The sequence below is a fragment of the Crinia signifera genome, chromosome 2, assembly GCF_055691185.1.
Source record: "Crinia signifera chromosome 2, ASM5569118v1, whole genome shotgun sequence".
NCBI lineage: Eukaryota > Metazoa > Chordata > Amphibia > Anura > Myobatrachidae > Crinia > Crinia signifera.
The window spans coordinates 325,288,531-325,307,912 of NC_139218.1; the positions used below are offsets into that span (position 1 = coordinate 325,288,531).

Here is a 19,382-nt window from a genome sequence, read left to right on the forward strand (position 1 = left end):
GAGGCGCGCCGTAAATTTCTGGGGGGGGTGGCCTAATACAAGAGGGCGTGGTCTATACATGCAGCTCTCCCATGAGGCCACGCCCCATTTTGACGTTATGGGGGCATGACCCAGAGGCTCTGTGAGCCTCTAGCTATGCCCCCAGCCCCCTGCTCAGCAGCCGACAGGGGGACTCCCAACAGCCCCCTCCCCGCCACGGGACACTGCCAGCCGCGGGAGGGACGTGGGAATGTACCCGAAAACCAGGACGTTCCCGTAATCTTTACTGTTGGGAGGTATGTTATTTACATCACACTGCATTCAACCCCCAATTTTTATTACACCATATGGTAGTGCTACTGATTTATGTTAATCAACACACAAATACTCAACAGAGGTGCATCATTTACACATTACATCACACAGCAGTACCCCTTTATACATGTTATGCCACAGTTGTGTTGTGATTTTTTTTTCAAACTTAACTAGGGGCCCCAGTGCATTGCTTTGCCTAGGGCCCACAATGCCCCTAAGACTGCTGTTATCCAGTGGGAGATGTGGGGGGAAATATACTAAGATGTGTGTTCTACTTCACATGTGATGTTGCTATGGGCAACCAATCAGATCCTGTCTACTATCTTCTAGAGGTGCTTAATAAATAAGAAGTAGATTCTGATTGGTTGCCCATAGCAACATCACTTGCATACCCTCCAACATGACCCATTCCATTAGGTACAAAATGCTCTGTTCCTGGACTTCCCTGCCAGTGGCAGTTACAGAGGTTGGACTCCAGCACAGTCCAATATTCAAAGAGGGGGGGGGGGGTCACATCAACTGTCTGATTCCAGGTCAGTGATGTTTGGGGTGGCATTATATGTCGCTTCCCTTTTTGAATATTGGACTGTGCTGCAGCCCCCCCCCCCCCCCCCCCTCTGCAACTGCCACTGGTAAGGAAGTCCAGAAACAGAACATTTTGTACCTAATGGAATGGGTCATGTTGGAGGGTATGCACTTGTGAAGTAGAACACACATCTTAGTAAATCTCCCCCATAATAGGGTGCAATTTTTTAGCTGTCTATATATGCAACTGTAATAAGAAGTAATAATGTCCATCATATTTCTGTACATCACTCCAAGTACATGCAATAAATGTACAATAATTTGCCTACTAGGTGACTGAATGCACCTAATTTAACTTTAGATCATGAATGACAAGAAATCTAAATTCTAGATGAATATGCTTGAAGAAAAAAATGTATGGGGGGAAATTTATTAAGATGGGAGTTTTATTTCACATGGGATGTTGCTATTGGCAACCAATCAGAATCTACTGTTCTTGATATTTATAGCACCTTCTAGAATATAATAGATAGATTGGTTGCCTATAGCAACATCCCATGTGAAATACAACTTCCATCTTAGTAAATGTCCCCCGTACTGTAGTATTCAATAACATGGGTAAATATAGAATGGTAATAAAGAGTTTGTGATAATATTGTTTCTAAGGATTGAATCAACTTCATGTTATGGTAAGTAGATCAATTCCCTGCGAGTGCGCACAGACGTCAGTTTAATATACAGTGTAGGAGTTTGGAAGTGTGGAGATAATTGTCTCGCTCAGTGTGCTTTTTATTCAATGCTAGTTTGTGGAAATTGCTAAGCAGTTCAACCCATTAGTTCAGAAAGTGAAGAATGAAACTACCTCAATTTTGTTTGTGGCTGAAGAATGTGAGGTAAATTGGTTCATTGTCTTTCTTATGTTGTATAACAATATTGTTTTCACGGCTTGTGCGCATCATGATTGAGAGGAATTCTGATTTTAGCCTTTGAGTCAGACATCATTTTCTCTGGATGAACCTATTTTCTAAATATAGTTGAATGGTAGTGTATGCTAAAAATGGAATACAAGCTTAAATAGAAGTAGCAAGTATCATGTGTAAAATCATTTATTTTAGATATACATAATAATTAACTTCAGTTTGAGACTGACCCAGCAGGCTAACATGTCTGAAAGAACTGCCCTGTACCTAAGTGCACTGGGCAAGGACTGGTCACCATGGCTGTATTATATACCCCTCAACTGTCCCGCTTCCCACGCAAACATCCCAGTTTTTGGGGAGGTTCCTGCGTTCCGCCCGGTACCAGCATTGTCCCGCGGTGGGGGGGACAGGGAGGCGGGGGGTATAATCGGGAGTCCCTCCCTCTCATCTTGTGAATAGATGCTGCACACAGCGTCTATTCCCGCAGCAGAGAGGCTGGTGATAAAGTACTGTACCAGGCACGTTATCACTTCTCCGCCCTTATCACTGCTTCATACATCTACCCCACAAGGTGTGTCTTGTTCACTGGTTTTGACATGGCATGCAAAGCAACTCCCTGCCTCTTAAATTCCTTATGTCATGCTTAAGGGAGGTGAGTTTCTCTGTCCGCCGCATACAGTGCAACCGTATCTCGAGGAACGCAACATTTTATTTATTTTTCAATTGTGGTCACTTGTTTCTCCCTACTTTTTAGAGTCTCACCGATTTCGGTACTTGTTTCCTAGCACAGCGCCCATCGCATCATATACCATTACACTAAATAAGGTATATGATGGTATGCGATGCAATATTGTACAACAAAATATCGCATCGCATCGTATGCCATACGTATACGATTTTTGATTGTACAAGCACCCCGATGGGTCCTTACAATGTTAAATGGCCCCCCCATAGTCAACGCCACCCCCAGGATCAATGCGAACCCGAAGCGTGGCGAGCGGCGGCGGTACACGTCCTCTGACCTTTTCATACCCCCACTATCCACGTCGGTGTGGAGATAATCTTAGAAAGTGTGGCTAGCGCAGCGTGGCGAGCTCAGTGATCCCCGCGAGGGGACGCGGAATACGAGCCTGAAGCGTGCCGAGCGAAGCGAGCCCCGCGAGGGGACGCGCAATACATGTAAGTAATCCGTGTCCCCTTGCAGGAATCACTGCGCTAGCCACGATTCGGGCTCGGTGGCTCGCTGCTCTCGCCACACTCTCTAAAATCATCTCCACGCCGACGTGGATAGTGGGGGCCACACTATCTAAAATCATCTCCACGCCGACGTGGATAGTAGGGGGAGGACGCGTACTGCCGCCCCTCACGGGCTCGCTGCGCTCACCACGTTTCGGGTTGGCATTGATAGTGGGGGTGGCGTTGGCAATGGGGGTGCATTTAACATTAAAAGCACCCATCAGGGTGCTTGTACAATTAAAAATCAGATCGGATTACATTGCATTGCATGCACCGCATGCTGCTATATTGCATGTGATGCGATTGTATAAGATGTAATACAATCAAAATCGGGGGCGCCATGCTAGGAAACAAGTACCCTGATTTTTAAGGGCTGTCCCAATCGCCTGTCCCAATCCAGGCTTCATGGATTGGTAGTCTACTTGAGTGGCAGGTTTATGTGATATATAATTAGATGTATATGGAATAGTAGAAGGACAACTTTATTACTGTAAGTCACATACAGTATTTCTAGGATGCTGTTGTCTAAGCAGGGCACATCATTATGCTAAATTAATTATTTATTGTTATTGGTTTCTTCATTTCAGGGTTAAGGTGCCCATACACGTTACAATTATTGTATACAATATTGTATACAATATCGCATCTCATTGCATATAGGTTTTGCGATGAGATCAGACGAGATGAGATCTAGTACAAAAAGTATGTGCTGCACATACTTTTTGTACTAGATCTCATCTTATCGCAAAACCGAGATTCGATGAGATGCGATATTGTATACAATATTGTATACAATAATTGTAACGTGTATGGGCACCTTTAGGTCGCAAAACGTCCACCTGCCATTTGCAATGTATAACCATTGTACTCTGGAAAATGTGGCTGTTGGTAACTTACCCTGTGTACCTGGTATAGCTCACAGACAATGCCCAGGTCGACAGTCATTAGGTTGACCCCAAAAGGTCAACATGCCCAAAGTCAACACTTGAAGAAGGTGAACACAAACAAAAGATCAACACAGAAAAGTTTGACACGTGAAAAGGTCAACATGAGTTTTGTACATTATTTTTGTGTCAATGTCAAAACCTGAGCATGTGGACCATTAGTGTACGCATCCTCTCTCATGGTTCCTTCAATCATCATGCTTTGGACTAGGTGCCTCACTCCACTACCTCTGCACTCGGCACATTTTATCATTCCAATTGGGTGTCCACGTAGATGATAATGTATGGGAAAATATGAAAACAATCATAAAAAACTTCAACCTTTTCATGTGTCAACCATTGCTACTTTGACCATGTCGATCATATGGTGTCAACTTATTGGGGGAAATATACTAAGATGTTCTATTTCAGAGAGATGTTGCAATGAGCAACCAATCAGATACTATCTATTATCTTCTAGAAGGTGCTACATAAATAAGAAGTAGATTCTGATTGGTTGCCCATAGCAATATCCCATTTGAAATAGAACTCCAATCTTCATTGACTGTTGACCTAGACATTGACTGTCTGCCATCGGGATACTGGGCCTTATTCTGGTTGGAGCGGCCAAACGTGCGTACGTTCGCTATTAACGTACGCTAGCCGCACGCGGCCGTTGGGGTTAAGTCCACCCACAACTCAGCCGCATACGTACGGGCAGAAATAACGTAGAAGGGGAGTGGCGTACAAATGAGCGTACGCCAACGTACACGGACGGGCCAGCCCTTACACTCCGTCAACTGGCGTACAACTGAGCGTACGCCGCCGTTTACGGACGTCTCTCATCCGTCTTCCCACCGCCTTCTTGCGGAGATCTGAGCGTACGCCAGCTTGCACGGACGGGTCCCTATTGTTTTCAATAGAAAAGTCAGCTTATGTCACCGCTTGTGAGAGTGAGCGTACGTCCGTGTACGCTGACATACCCTTCATATATATGGACCTGCAAATCTTGCCTTTCAACTATAATTATGAAAATTAATTAATTGATTGAATTAATTAATGTGCAAAATAGTGGTCATGGGCTTAAAACATTGCTGAAACATCCTTTGTAGGTGTTAGATGTGGTTTATGTTATTGTATCCTAAATACAAAACCTATGTTTGTATTAGAGTGAACACGTTGACACATGTCGACTTGTGTAGATTGAGTGTGCTACTGTGTAAAGTCTATGAAAGCACGTAGTGAATGTGTCTAACTGTTTAGCAAATAGCTACCTTAGCATATATAAGCAGGTCTTCAAAAGATTCTTACCTTAAATTAAACAAACCTTTAAATGTCGAGAAGTATAGAAAGATAAGCTTCCAATGTGTTTGAGTGCTGTGTGTGGCTTGCAGGTAGTGAAATCATGGTTTGGACTTAATAGACTGCAGCATTGCTTATTACATTCAGGTGTATGTGTTTGAGTAGGAATCAGCGTTAATTAGCAAACCCAGGCGCACGCTGGCATGCGGTATCTGTAGGGGTGGTTTGAGATGGCGGTTGGCAGCCGCCTGTTTTGTGTCCGAAATGAACGGTGCCTTAGTCGATCGTGCGGTAGTAGCACCGCTCATTTTTGGTGCACACCCCCGTGTACGCCCATATTTACGCCCATTTTCCCTCATTATTTCGGCCGCTCCCCTCTTCACGCCCCTATGCCGCCCCCGATACCCGTACACTCGCGTACAGGTTTTTTCGCACGTAGAGACCTGTCCGTAAGCGTTGGTGAGTGGTCGCGCCTGCGCATTAGCGAATGTACGCATGCGCAGATTGTAAAAAAACCCGGGACGTACGCGTACGGCCCGGCCGCTCCAACCAGAATAAGGCCCACTGTGTACCTGCTTGGTGGCTTGGAAACTGTGACAGCTATACCCTTTTACACCAAAACTGCTGGGTCCCACCCGGGTTTTTGGACCCGGATGCAACCCGGCAGTTGTTCCCTTTTACACCGGCGTCCTCTGGCATTATGCCAAGTAGGGGACGCCGGTGAAGTCGGGCCCTGACCCAGCACTTGGAGATGACATCGTCTCCAAGTGCCGGGAAACCCGCCGACCGACACCCCCTGCAATGCCGACCGACACCAGGTAAGCTGCTGGGCTGCCCCTAGCCTCTGTCCAAGAGGTGAACGGATGCCGCACACAGGCATCCATTCACCTCTGCTGCTGTCTGCATCGTACCGCAGACAGCAGCGGAGGCTGTAGACAGCCCCTGCCCAACCTCCGTACTGACCTCAGGGCACTGCGGTCCAGAGATTGGGGCTCCCTGATTGGTATAAATGGGTCCTGTGTCTGACCCTGAACATTTGACGGGTCAGACACCTGGGTTATTTTATTTTTTTACACCAAGCCCTGGCACGGACTGGAGCGGCAATAACCTGGGTCGCGGCTCTGGTGTAAAAGGGGTATTATTTGCAGCCACCCACTAATCAATTCATTTTTGAAAATTAACTCCTAAGGGGGTGAAAAGGGGTCAAATGTTCTGTCCAGAGCTATATTAGTTTTATCTAACCAAGCACTAAGAATACTGTTAGATATTTTGGGATGGCATCAGGTGCCCTGGTAGGGTCATGTAGTACACTCATTTGGGGTGTGCAGTACACTTATTGAAGGTCCATATGCTCCAATGACACAAAAAGTCAAAAACACATGTCAACCTTGTCATGTGCTGACCATTTCCATGTCAACCTTTTGCTTGTGTCTACCTTTTCCCCATATCAACCTTGTGCACGTCGACTTTTTGTTGTCAACTTGTCGACCTGTTTACTGTTGACCCTATGATCCACACTTGTAGCAACAAGATGGCATCTTTAAAAGGAAATACACACGATTAAGGCTAGTGACACACCGTCACTTTCAGCATTTCTGTATACCTGCCCTTGGAAACTTTTCACCTACACAGCAATGGCACAATGGCAGCCATTATTACATCAGCATTTTCTGTACATACTTCTCAACTATGTAAGTGTGAGGATTAGTACAGGGAGTGTGCGTGGACACCATTGCATTGCTCAGACGTCCAGTGATGCCGGCGATATCTTCTTGATGTATGCGCCACTGCGGATTAGTGATAAAAGTCACGGCTACTAATGCGAAGCAACCACCTCGGATTCATGCCCTCAAAGATTATCAGCCACAAGTCAGCAGATCAGTCTGATTTTTACACAGATTTTTGTCTGGCTTGGCAATACAAATGAATGTAGGAATGGCTTATCATGGATTGTCAGTGTGTTCTCATTTTGCCAACAGTTGTAATTAAAATTTGATAAGTAGATTAGAATAAAAAATAACCTTAATAAATCTAAATAAATCTAAATAATGATGAAATTTTATGGTGAAGAACACCAAAGAATTTCCTACTCATGAGCAAATGTATATCACAAAACAGTTAATCCACTTTAATTGTGCTTTTATGCTTTACTATTACCGTGTATTACAAATAGTACATTATGCTAGCAGAAAAAGACTCAAAACACAGGATATCATATGTAAAAATATTATTATTATTGAATGTGATCATTTAATCTTTACGCTACATTGTATCTGTAAGCATGGCTGGTAATGTGATAGGCACAGCATTATGAGTGGTGGCATAGAACACAAGAGACTTTCCCTCATACATGTCAAAACAAAATCCGAGCCTTTCCTCTTCTGTACCGTTTGTATCTCCCACCTGCAAGCCGCCCATCTTCACGCATGGTTGAATTCCGTCAATACAGCCGACAAGCCAACAAATGAAAGTACACAAGTACTGAAACATGTTTGTCTCTCATTGTTCACTAAAAATGATCGGTCAATATTCAAATGCTATTTACAAAAATTAGGAAAAAAAATCAAACCTCATGACACAAAGTAACAGCAGAGAAACAGACAAATATGACAGCATATGGGATTTGATATATGATGGTGTACTGAATCAGCATGATGGAGACACAACCGAACACAAAGGAGGATGAAGATATATTGAAACAGATGTGGGGCTTATCATCTGTGGTACAAAAGAAATCCAGTGTGTTTGGCATTGGACCGAGAATGTATATGTTCCAGAGACCATCTGTACTGTACATTTTAAACTGAACGTCTGAACCTGTAGATAAAGAAAATACAGGTCACTTGAATGCACATGGCTTATACAACTATTACATGAGATTAATAGTATTACTTTGCCTGGGTTTGAACAAAGCCTAGGAACCAGTGACCCAAAGGCCTAAATATGAGGCGGCAGCTCAAAGAGCAAGAACTGTAATCCCGTGTAGACACTAAGCGATATGTGTATCCGTCGACAGAGCCCGCAGTGGAAACCCTGCAGGGTGTCAGCATCGGCAAGTGCCGATGCTGGCAAGTTGCCAATGTCAACAAGTGGGATATTTGGCAGTGGGGGCAGCTGTAGCATGACCCTCGTCAGCAAGTTCCTTCCTCCTCTGTATTGAACAGATGGTGGAGGGGGTCGTTAACGTAATGCACACACTAGACAAGAAAGTAATAGATATAGTTTAGGCCCTTCTTAATAGTATATTTTACTTTTTGTCTAGTGTCTATAGGGCTTAAGTGTGTATCTTATTAAAACCATGTTGCACAGCAAGTGGGACAGATCCAGGGCCAGATGATAAACCACAACCAATCAGCTCCTATCTGTCATTTTTCAAACACAGTCTGTGACATGGCAGTTGGAAGGTGATTGGCTGGCACTTTATCACTCTCCATTTTATCACTTTTCAAGCTTAGTGCATCTGGCCCTGAATATGTGCAGAGATTTAGATTTGAGAGGGATGTGTCCAAACACAAGTGTCAGTGTACAAATAAAGCTTTTGAGCATTTCTGGGCTGCCGTACATGCAAAAGCAGATTTAAATGCAGGCTCGAAGTCGACCAGCCACAGAACTTTCATGTTTGTCCCGGTATGGTAAGCCTATTTAATAATGGTTCATACCTTTTCGGGGTTATCTGTACTGATGTATAGAAAACCGAGGGCTGTTTTAAGTAGTCGGTGTCATAAACCACCGAAGGTACCTGAGCTGCTGGCACTTTAAGTACCAAGTTGTTAGGATCTGACTTTGTAGGGATTAGCCAATCAGGGAGTAGGGTGGAGCTGTCTATGCTTAAGGCAGAAGGAAGTTAGGGTGAACTTCCTTTATGATCCAGCTTTCCCCTCCCATCCCTATTTTTTTCTTAACAGGCGGCGGTAAAGAACGTATACAAGATTGGGTGTGAGTCCGCAATTAATCAGAGGGTACTTACAGATGGAGCTGGCCTTATTATTGCTGGCGGAGCGCCAGGACCGTGTCCCTGGCGATCCGCCAGCAATCTGGCGCTCTGGCTGAATGAGACGCTCGTGCGTCTCCCACGCACGAGCGTCTCAATAGCCGGGCGGCGAGGCGGCGCGGCGGGTGCAGTCCTGCCCGTCTCCAGCTTCAGGGAGACGGGCAGGGCTGCGGGGGGCTGCGGGGTGGCGGTGTGGACCGGCGGGGACCCGGGGAAGCCGGCGGGGACCCGGGGAAAGGCACCGTCGGAACGGGACGCGCGTGCACCTCGTGCACGCGCGTCCCCTTCCGACATACAGATGGCGAGGGGCGGGGGATGGCGGGTGGCGAGTCCTCCGCCATCCCCAGCAACGACAAGCCCGGCGCTATCTGTATGTAGTATCTGGGCTGCCGATTTTTTGATTGTATGCCTTAAGTTAAGGCATACAATCAGATGCGATGCGATGCGATATCGCATCGCATACGATGCGATGCGATGCGATGCGATGACCCGATTTTTCCATAGGATTCAATGTTAAAATGGACTGAGTCCATTTTAACATGGAATTCAATGGGAAAAAGGGGTCCTTTTCATACCCCTACTATCCAAGTGGGCATGGAGTTGGATATAAACCTGTGGCGAGCGTAGCGAGCCACCGAGCCCGAAGCGTGGCGAGCGAAGCGAGCCCCGCGAGGGGACGGTATTCTGTGTCCCCTCGCGGGGCTCGCTACGCTCGCCACGCTTCGGGCTCGGTGGCTCGCTACGCTCGCCACAGGTTTATATCCAACTCCATGCCCACTTGGATAGTAGGGGTATGAAAAGGACCCCTTTTTCCCATTGAATTCCATGTTAAAATGGACTCAGTCCATTTTAACATTGAATCCTATGGAAAAATCGGGTCCATCGCATCGCATCGCATCGCATGCGATTTGGTCGGGTGCGATGCGATGCGATGGACCCGATTTCAAAATCGGCAGCCCAGTTACTACATAAGTACCAATCAGAGGAATTGGTCTCAGATCATTTCATATAAATCAACATAACATTCATTAGGGACATAAATGGTGTCAATCGCAGGGTTGGTGGTGCTCCCAGAATAAGTTCAGGAAAACTCTATTTTGGGGGGATTCCTGCACCTGGGTGCAGGGAAGAAAAAAAGACTGACTATGTCTTTTCTGAGGCACTCTTTATTGTTTAATTGTTGTTAATTGTTATTAGTTAAAAAGTAACTTTTATTAGTTACTGTATGCCTTAAAACGAGTTGTGCTTTTTTATATAGAAAAGTTCACCAATAAGTATGTGTTTAGTTATCCAAGAAATAATAAGTAAATACATATAAATAGCACGTTTGAAAAATAATAAGTAAACACATGTAAATAACAAGTTTGGATACTTTGATTATTGGTACACAATATTAGACAAAGGGTTTTGTACAATCTCCCCTTTGTGTTCCCAGATTGTTTATCCAGTTAGGGAAAATATTACTTGAAGGTAACAAATACTATTATAACCCCTATTCCAATACTTGGGGTAAATTTCTGGTTTCTAATCCCAACACGTCCTCCCTTCCTTTCTTATTTCTAAGATACAAAAAGAGGTCTAGTTCACATACAATTTCCAAGCAGAACCTGTAAGCTATTTGGAATTCTGTCACTATTGCTACTGTTTCTGCAAACATAAACGGTTTGCATCTCAATGTGCTATGTAATTAAGAAACAGTAGCAATAGTGACAGAATTCCACATACTGTAGCTTACAGGTTCTGCTTGGAAATTGTATGTGAACTAGACCTCTTTTTGTATCTTAGAAATAAGAAAGGAAGGGAGGACGTGTTGGGATTAGAAACCAGAAATTTACCCCAAGTATTGGAATAGGGGTTATAATAGTATTTGTTACCTTCAAGTAATATTTTCGCTAACTGGATAAACAATCTGGGAACACAAAGGGGAGATTGTACAAAACCCTTTGTCTAATATTGTGTACCAATAATCAAAGTATCCAAACTTGTTATTTACATGTGTTTACTTATTATTTTTCAAACGTGCTATTTATATGTATTTACTTATTATTTCTTGGATAACTAAACACATACTTATTGGTGCACTTTTCTATATAAAAAAGCACAACTCGTTTTAAGGGGATGCGGTCATTTGGTCTACTGCATTATGGTCGACAGTCATTAGGTCGAATCCATTAGGTCGACATGCTAAAAGGTCGACATGACTCTAGGTCGACATGGGAAAAGGTCGACATGATTCTAGTTCGAAAGGTCATTAGTTCGACAGGTCATTAGTTCGACAAGGTCATTAGTTCGACATTGTCTATGTCGACATTCACAAGGTCGACATGGAGTTTTTCACTGTTTTTTGAGCCAACATGTGCCGACAGGCGGTATTTCATGCCCTACCATCCGCTAGGGCGTGGTGGGAGAATAAAATAGTGTGCCGAGCGTAGCGAGGCACCGTGCCCGACGCATAGCGAGCGCAGCGAGCGATGCGAGGGGATGCAGTGCACTTTAAACTGTGTCCATGTCGACTGTGTTGACATTCAGGTAAAAAAACAGTGAAAACCCCCATGTCGACCTTGTGAATGTCGACATAGACAATGTCGAACTAATGACCTTTTCGAACTAATGACCTGTCGAACTAATGACCTTTCGACCTAGAATCATGTCGACCTTTTCCCATGTCGACCTAGAGTCATGTCGACCTTTTAGCATGTCGACCTAATGGATTCGACCTAATGACTTTCGACTATAATGCAATAGACCAAATGATCCCAACCATACCTAATAAAAGTTACTTTTTAACTAATAACAATTAACAACAATTAAACAATAAAGAGTGCCCCAGAAAAGACATAGTCAGTCTTTTTTTCTTCCCTGCACCCAGGTGCAGGAATCCCCCCAAAATGGCGGTAAAGAACGGTCTTGTATATTTGAAATCATCTGAGGATAGTGGGGTGCGCTCTCCCGGCATTTGATATGTCGTCAGCACATGCCCCTTGGACAGGGGATGGCTGCACCATCCGGACGGGTGGGTGTGTTTGGGAGAGTTTGAACACCAGCGATGTTTGAGAGGTGTGTGTGATCTTTACCCCCTCCTTTCTATGACCGTTCTTTAGGGCCGCCTACCACTTAATAGTCAGAGATATTTAAATGTCAATTAATAAATTTGACAATATATTTTAAACGCCAGCACTTGTGTCTGTCTCGTTAATTTTAGTGTTAAGTTTAGTTATAAGTTAAATAAGTTTTGTTAAAGTGTGCGGCAAAAAAGGTTGCCGATGGTGAGTTTAATGGATCTACTCCATACATGGCTCTTTCTTACTCCTACATTTAATGGCTCCTAAGCTCTGTATTATTTTGTACATTCCTGAGTTAGTTAGCATTCCAAGGAAAACCTTTCTGTTACTTGACAATTAACAAAAATCTCAACACTTTCCACTTGACATTTTAAATAATGAGAAGACATACAGTATATAAAGGAGCTCTCATCCTAAAACACCACTCAATGGTCCTTGCTCACTGTCTCTCTCCTCTGTGTCATTTCTGCCTGTCTCACTCTCTCACTTAGCAGAATATCGAAATTACAAATGTCGACTTTGACATAATGTTGACTTTGCAATAATGTTGTCTGTGAAAGTCGACATCTGGTGTGTAAACAATTGCGTAAGGGAATAAAAAAAACTCACAAAACAATAACAATAGTTTTAGATGCAGGTTAAGGATTTCTTTTTGATATTATTATTTAACTTAGATTCTTTTTTGCAAATAAAATTTATTTAAATGTATATTTGTGCCATTCTATATTTCTATATGTGCAGGTGATGACAGGTTTACACAGCATGCATGAAGTCATACAAATCTGGGTGAACGTAAGAGTGATTGCATGGAGTCCCAAATCAACTTACTTCATTCTGCATTTTGTTGAGTACCTGGAATTAGAATCGTCTTCTTTTTCTTCGTTGGCTGGATTCCCTAGAAGTAGGCAGCAGCTCAGTGGTTAGTATGCCAATAGTCATATGTCATATTGGATTTGCCATTTCTACATGGATTTTTTCTTTGGCCAGCAAATCATAATTGGGGGCATTTAACACTGGATGGAGCACGATCGTTCTGCACACATCTTGGGACATCCGCAATGCACCCAGCTATGCTGTGTGCTGAGCGACCATGTTGAGTGGGGCTTTGCTATTTTTAATAGGCAAAGCCCCGCAATCTAGCAGGAAAGCCAGAGCAACCACTGGCTTTCCCTGTGGGCGATAGTGATCTAGTCAGATCGCTTAGAAATGGGGCTGAAATCAACCCATGTGTATGCCCCTTAAGTCCCCGGGAGCAGCTTGGAGAGGACATGTAGGTAGGCTGAGATAGGGCTGGGAGCGGACATACCCTTCACGGTAATATGCCACAATTCCTTCAAATTTAAATAGAGGTGGGACTAAAATGATACAATTATCAAATTATTGTATCATTAAGTCCTGCCCCCTTCCCAGGGACTATAAATTCCAAATATTATTCTCATGATTCTGCACCTTTGCACTCTTTCAGGGGCGTAAGGGGCTACCTGATAAATTGTGTGTCTTCTGCAAGAAGCAGGAGAGTAGATAAGTATGATACTATGGATGTATGCATTTATTTTTCCAAGCACCTTTAGTATTGTTTTGTTTTGTTTTTATTAATTTTTATGTTATTGAAGGCTCAACTGCTATGTAACTCACTTGGGTTGGATGTAAGATAAGTCCTGGGGCCACTATTATAGTTTTGAGAAGATTAGAATTCCTATGATGATTACCAATAACAACATGAATGCATCAGCAGGTAAATATGAACTGATGCTGAGATATTGCATATAATCATTCAATTTCGACCACATCTGGCCGATAAGTCGAATTATTGTATGTATTTTTAAGGGGCCATTTGGCACTATGCGCGGGCATGCCATTGAATGCTAAGCAATCACATTTGGGTTTTAACCACATGCGATCGCTCGAATGCAAGCTGCGGGTGAAGGTGGGGTGTGGAGGGGACGCTTTTGGAGGAGTGGGTTTTGGGAGAGGGGGCCAGAGGGACCACAAGTGGCGTGGAGGAGGACACAGCGGGGGAGTGGGAGGACATATTCACATGTGCTTAGCCATCTCGGCCTCAGTCCCCGTCCAGGTCAGGTCCCGGATGCAGCCGCTACTTAAGTGAAGAGGGTGGGTGGTGGGGGTGAGCGGTGGCGGAAGAATTGTATGAAACACTGGGCTGTCCTCTGATCAGAGGGCAGCCCAGTGTTTCAAACAATTCTCCCACCACCACTGACCCCCACCTATACTCCGCCACTCCCTGCCCATCCTGATCGCATAAGTGTATGGGCACCATAAGATGTAGAATGTCTGGCCATATTACATACATAAGTCTCATAAACTCAACTATATCAAATGTTTTTGTTCACATATATATAATGCCAAAAGTAATACTGTGCAGGTTATTAGGGTAATTTGCTATCCAATTAGGGGAATTTACCATCCAATGGTTTAGATTATTATTATTTTTTAAAAATCTGTTCACATTTGTTAGTAGAGTTGAAAACCATAATGTTCTGGACTTCAGCAGAGAGATGGGGAATTGTTTTATATTTTCATTTTCTTTTGATTCATTCAAATTCAATTTACTCTGAAGAGATGTAGAAATGATTTATCAAAGCATTGGTAATGACATACCTGTCTGCAAATTCCTCTTCCCCATTAAGCCAACAAAGAAATCATGCATGTCTCCTGTCAGGCATCAATAAGAGAATATTATTTTAGAGAATAATGTACAAAATTCAAACCTTCTACAGATTTTCAATTAGGCCTGCCAAATTAAATTACAACAACCTGGCTCAACTTTCCTTTATTTCTTCCATCCAATATTTCAGATCTCTAATTCATCTATCATCAGGGAAATACAAACCTGATGACTGATTAAAAATCCGAAATGTTGGATATAGGGACTATGCATGATCTATGATCAAGTTGTGCACCAAGGCAACTAGACACTTTACTCCTACAGAAATATATATATATATATATATATATATATATATATATATATATGTGTGTGTGTATATATCTCCATATCTGGTGTCTGCAGAGAATATTTAATCTTGCCAAATGACTGTATTTTATATAATTTACTAGGTAGGCTAGTACCTTTTGCAGCAGAAATGATTTGATCACTAAGCTCATTCTTACTATATATCCAGGCACCAGGCAGCACCATTAGCATATGGGAATGCCCAGCATTTCATGGACGTTCCCATAAGAATGCTGGGCATCATATAGGTGTCTCTGAAATGCAAGCGCTGGAGAAATCATTCGATGGTCGCTGACCATCGAATGATTTCTCCCCGCCTGCGAATGGATGATTATGTAAATTATCCATTTGCAGGCGTGTGGGGGGGATGCGCTTGCGTGGGGGGCAGCTGGCACTGTGGGCGGCGGGCAGCGAGTGATGGACCCTGGGGGAGTGGGGACCCCCCCAATAAAGGGGCCCCCCCCTCCAGGACTTACCTGACCAGCCTGAAGCCTGGTGCTGTCCCTAGTGACCCTGTGCGGTGGTCACTGGGCTGATCTTTGTGTAAAAGAAGGAATAAACTATTGACTTATACTGTGGAACTATGAGTCCCAGCAAGCCTCCCCGCAAGCTGGGACTTGGAGAACCACAAATCCCAGCATGCGGGGCATTAAAGGGCCCACTGGCACTTGTAGTTCCACAGTATGAAAAATAGTCAAATAAACACACACACTGACACAAGAAAAATAAAACTTTAATACATCCAAAGCCCACACATACTTATACTTACCTATCTTGAGCCCTTCGGTAGGTCCCTGGGTCCGGGGCTCCAGGGTCCAGGGTCCGGTGCCTTGGTTCCTGGGTCCGGGGCTGCAGAGTCTGGGGTCCGGGCCTTGGTTCCGGGGCTGGTCCGGGGCTCCAGGGTCCGGTGCCTTGGTTCCTGGGTCCGGGGCTGCAGAGTCCGGGGTCCGGGCCTTGGTTCTGGGGCTGGTCTGGGGTCCGGGGCTCCAGGGCTGAAGAGTCCGAGGTCCAGGATCCGAAGAAATCCATATCGGGACCTGTGGAAGGAAATCCTACTCACCAGGTCCTCTGGCGAAGATCCCGTCTTCTTTTCTCCGCCGTAGTCCAAGTTGCGCATCACCCGGCCGGTACCCGCTTGGACTGAGGAGAGAAGCAGAGATGTTTCATCTTCCGCGCCTCTCCTGCGAATGATTCTATTGGCCGCCTAGCGGCCAATCAGGAGCTGACTTTCTCTATTTTTTCTATTTTTTTAACACTGAAGCCTGCACGGATCTGACTGATCCGTGCAGGCTAAAGCCAAATATGACTGGAAAATAAAGCGTATTTTCCTGCTGTATTTGGCCCGCCATTCGCGGGCGTTTTATACTATCTAGCGGCCGTATTTTGAAAACGGCCGCTTAGTAAATCAGGAACCACCATTCTTTTGAATGGTGATTTCTGTCGTATTCTATCGATGGTGTAATCATTCGTATTTGTAAATACAAATACGAAATGTCCCATCAATACGAATACGAAAATTCGTATTTTTGGCATAGTAAATGCCAAAAATACATATACGCCCCAAAAAATCATACTTTCGTATGAAAATACGTGTTTTTTTCCACAAATTTTTCTTAGTAAATTCCCCCCCTTATGTCTATCACATACACACACCCCTCACCCCACAACAATTACACCCATCTCATATGAGTTATGATCGCTATTAACCTACTTTTGGGCTGGAAGCTGTCCCTTCAGGATGTGAAGCTCTCGGCTGGCAGACAGAGACTCCTGCTCTCCTCTCTGTATGCTGAACCTTCTCTTATCCCTATGTGCAGGGGCAGGACGCTGAGCTAGCAATGACCCGGCAGATGAGCGAAAGCTACTGTTAGCCTTGGCCCAATAATCACAACATGTGAAGGGAGGAGGTGTGCTTCCTAACTGTGGAGAAGGGAAAGGAGCATGATGCTGCCCGGGCGGGTTCCATCTTTAGACCAAGATAGCAGTGCAGTGAGCACACTCCAGGCCTGGAGGAGAAGTGGTGGCATGAAGGAATACACTGCGCCTGAGATCTGTGCCGCCACAGCTGCACAGGAGCACAGTAAGTGCATGGGCGGGGTTTGGGCGGCCAATGGGTGCTGAACATTTTATGTGGGTGATTGGTCCGGGTGCGCCCATGGAATTAGCATCTATGCACACCACTGAAACCTGGGCCCCTTTGTCTGTCCGGGCCCGGGACTCCGGTCCCACAGCCCCTCCCCCCTGATGGCGGCCCTGACAAAGTATGTCTTTTTAGTAATGACATTGGAAGCAGACTGACACAAAGTCAGGGATTGAATGCGAGTCCATGCTGTGGGATTGGCAGACACCCTGAACAGAGGAGAAGACTCTAATGTGCTGGTGGTATTCACCAGGAAATCTAGCATGTAGATTTGGACATAGCCACACCATACACAATGGTCATAAACCTTCTGCCTTGAATCTCAGGCAAAGAGGGTGGCATGCACTGGAGCAGACCCTGGAACAGCATATTGTAGTGCATCCGATTGATAGGGACATGGATTGTTGCACAGGAAGGTATATACTAGAAACCGAACGAGGATTCAATGCTCTGTGATAGAGACAGAGCAAAGTTAACAACAGTAAGTTTGCCCGATAGTCTATTGGTTCATACATGTATGGTTTGACGTGATTTTCATTTGTATTTGAGCAACCTTTGCCTGATGTTTGTGTTTAGTACAGAGTTTTTGTAAAAAAACCTGCAATCCTGAATGGATGCAAAATGAACAGGAATAATATAAATTTTACCCCAAAGTCTCTTTTGAGACTGAAGGAAATGGCGCACTATAACATCAAAAACAGTTATTCTAATTTCTATTTAATTATCAATTTTGTGAATCTTCACTTACGTTTTAAGGGCAACGAGGGAAATTCCTTAGAGTCTAGAAAACAGAAAAGTAAGCCAGAGTTACAGATAATCATGGTGCTAATTGTTGGTCATTATTAGTCCAGTATGTCAGTGGAAAGTTTATCACCCTGTGTTTCGATCGCACCTGCTGCTCACATCTGCTTCCTGCCTGACTGCTCTTTATACAAGCTACATACTGCAATCTATTATGTATAAATGTTACTTGTACATCATTTCCATGCCCCAGTGCCCTGCTCTGCTATCTCCCCTGACATGCTATAAATAAAATATAAGGAATTATATTAATAACTGTATGCAGTTTATTTGCCAGGGCAGTCATTCTAACAGTGCGCCAGTGTACAGGTATGTGATTTTGATTAATAATACCTTTAGATCTGTTTCAGTGTTAAAATATAACAAAAATATAAGTGTCAAAAATATAACATTTGAAATAGCAGGTCTTATTTTCCTAAGTAAATTCCATACTCTGCCACTTGATGTATACTGTATGCAGGGGCATTTTACCAAAGGAGGGGGTCCATGTGTAGATTGAGGGTGTACCCCTCCTCTCCACGTTTCAATAGGCTCTGGCATTGTTCCAGAGTCTACCTTGCATGTGCAGGTCTCAGAAAACATGGTGGCCGCCTAGTTCCAGAGACTAATTTTAATACTGCGCATGAGTGGCAGACATTTTGGCTGAAATTTTTGCCACGGCTGCAGCACCCGCTGCGGGACTCTGGAAAGGCAATTTTAAAAAGAATATTGGTGCCATTGCACCTATAATAGAAAATCCTATGACTATAAATCGATTTTCTTCAAAGTTCTGGCTCATTAATACTAAACTGCTACTGGTGTACAAGGTATTTTACCACCCCAGCCACCAGCCGCTTCGGTTAATATTTTTTTATTTTTAGCTCTTTTTCCTTAATGGGCTGTGAGAGGAAGACATTGGCCCTTATTCTGATTGATGCGTACTTTTCCGAATACTTTCGGATAGCGTCTTTACGGCGTCTGCGCATGCGTGGGGAACGCAAGGCGCATGTGCCAAGCATTGACTCCGTACCTGTTCGTGCAAATCCCGTACAAAACGGTGCACCGCAATCAGTCTGGAAATATGGGCGTATTATGGGCGTCATGCGGAATGACACATGGGCGTAGTTTCAAAGTGGGCAAAACTGGGTGGAAACATGGGCGGACACGGGGGAGTACACTTATGTTGGGGGGCGTGCATTCGGATAGCACTCCGAATGCACGCAAACAAAACCGAT

The 19,382-nt window shown here is 44.2% G+C and overlaps 1 protein-coding gene across 1 annotated transcript in view; it reads right to left on the reverse strand.

The window, feature by feature from the left end:
• Positions 1–7,412: 7,412 nt before the first annotated feature.
• Positions 7,413–19,382, reverse strand: part of TAC3 (tachykinin precursor 3) — a 55,647-nt gene continuing 43,677 nt past the window's right edge. Inside the window, exons 4-7 of the mRNA XM_083169338.1 lie at positions 18,116–18,148; positions 14,873–14,926; positions 13,082–13,148; positions 7,413–8,017 (exon numbers count right to left, since the gene is read on the reverse strand). Coding sequence (XP_083025464.1) covers positions 7,999–8,017; positions 13,082–13,148; positions 14,873–14,926; positions 18,116–18,148 — 173 coding nt within the window. The 3' untranslated portion in view covers positions 7,413–7,998. The remainder of the gene's footprint in view (positions 8,018–13,081; positions 13,149–14,872; positions 14,927–18,115; positions 18,149–19,382) is intronic.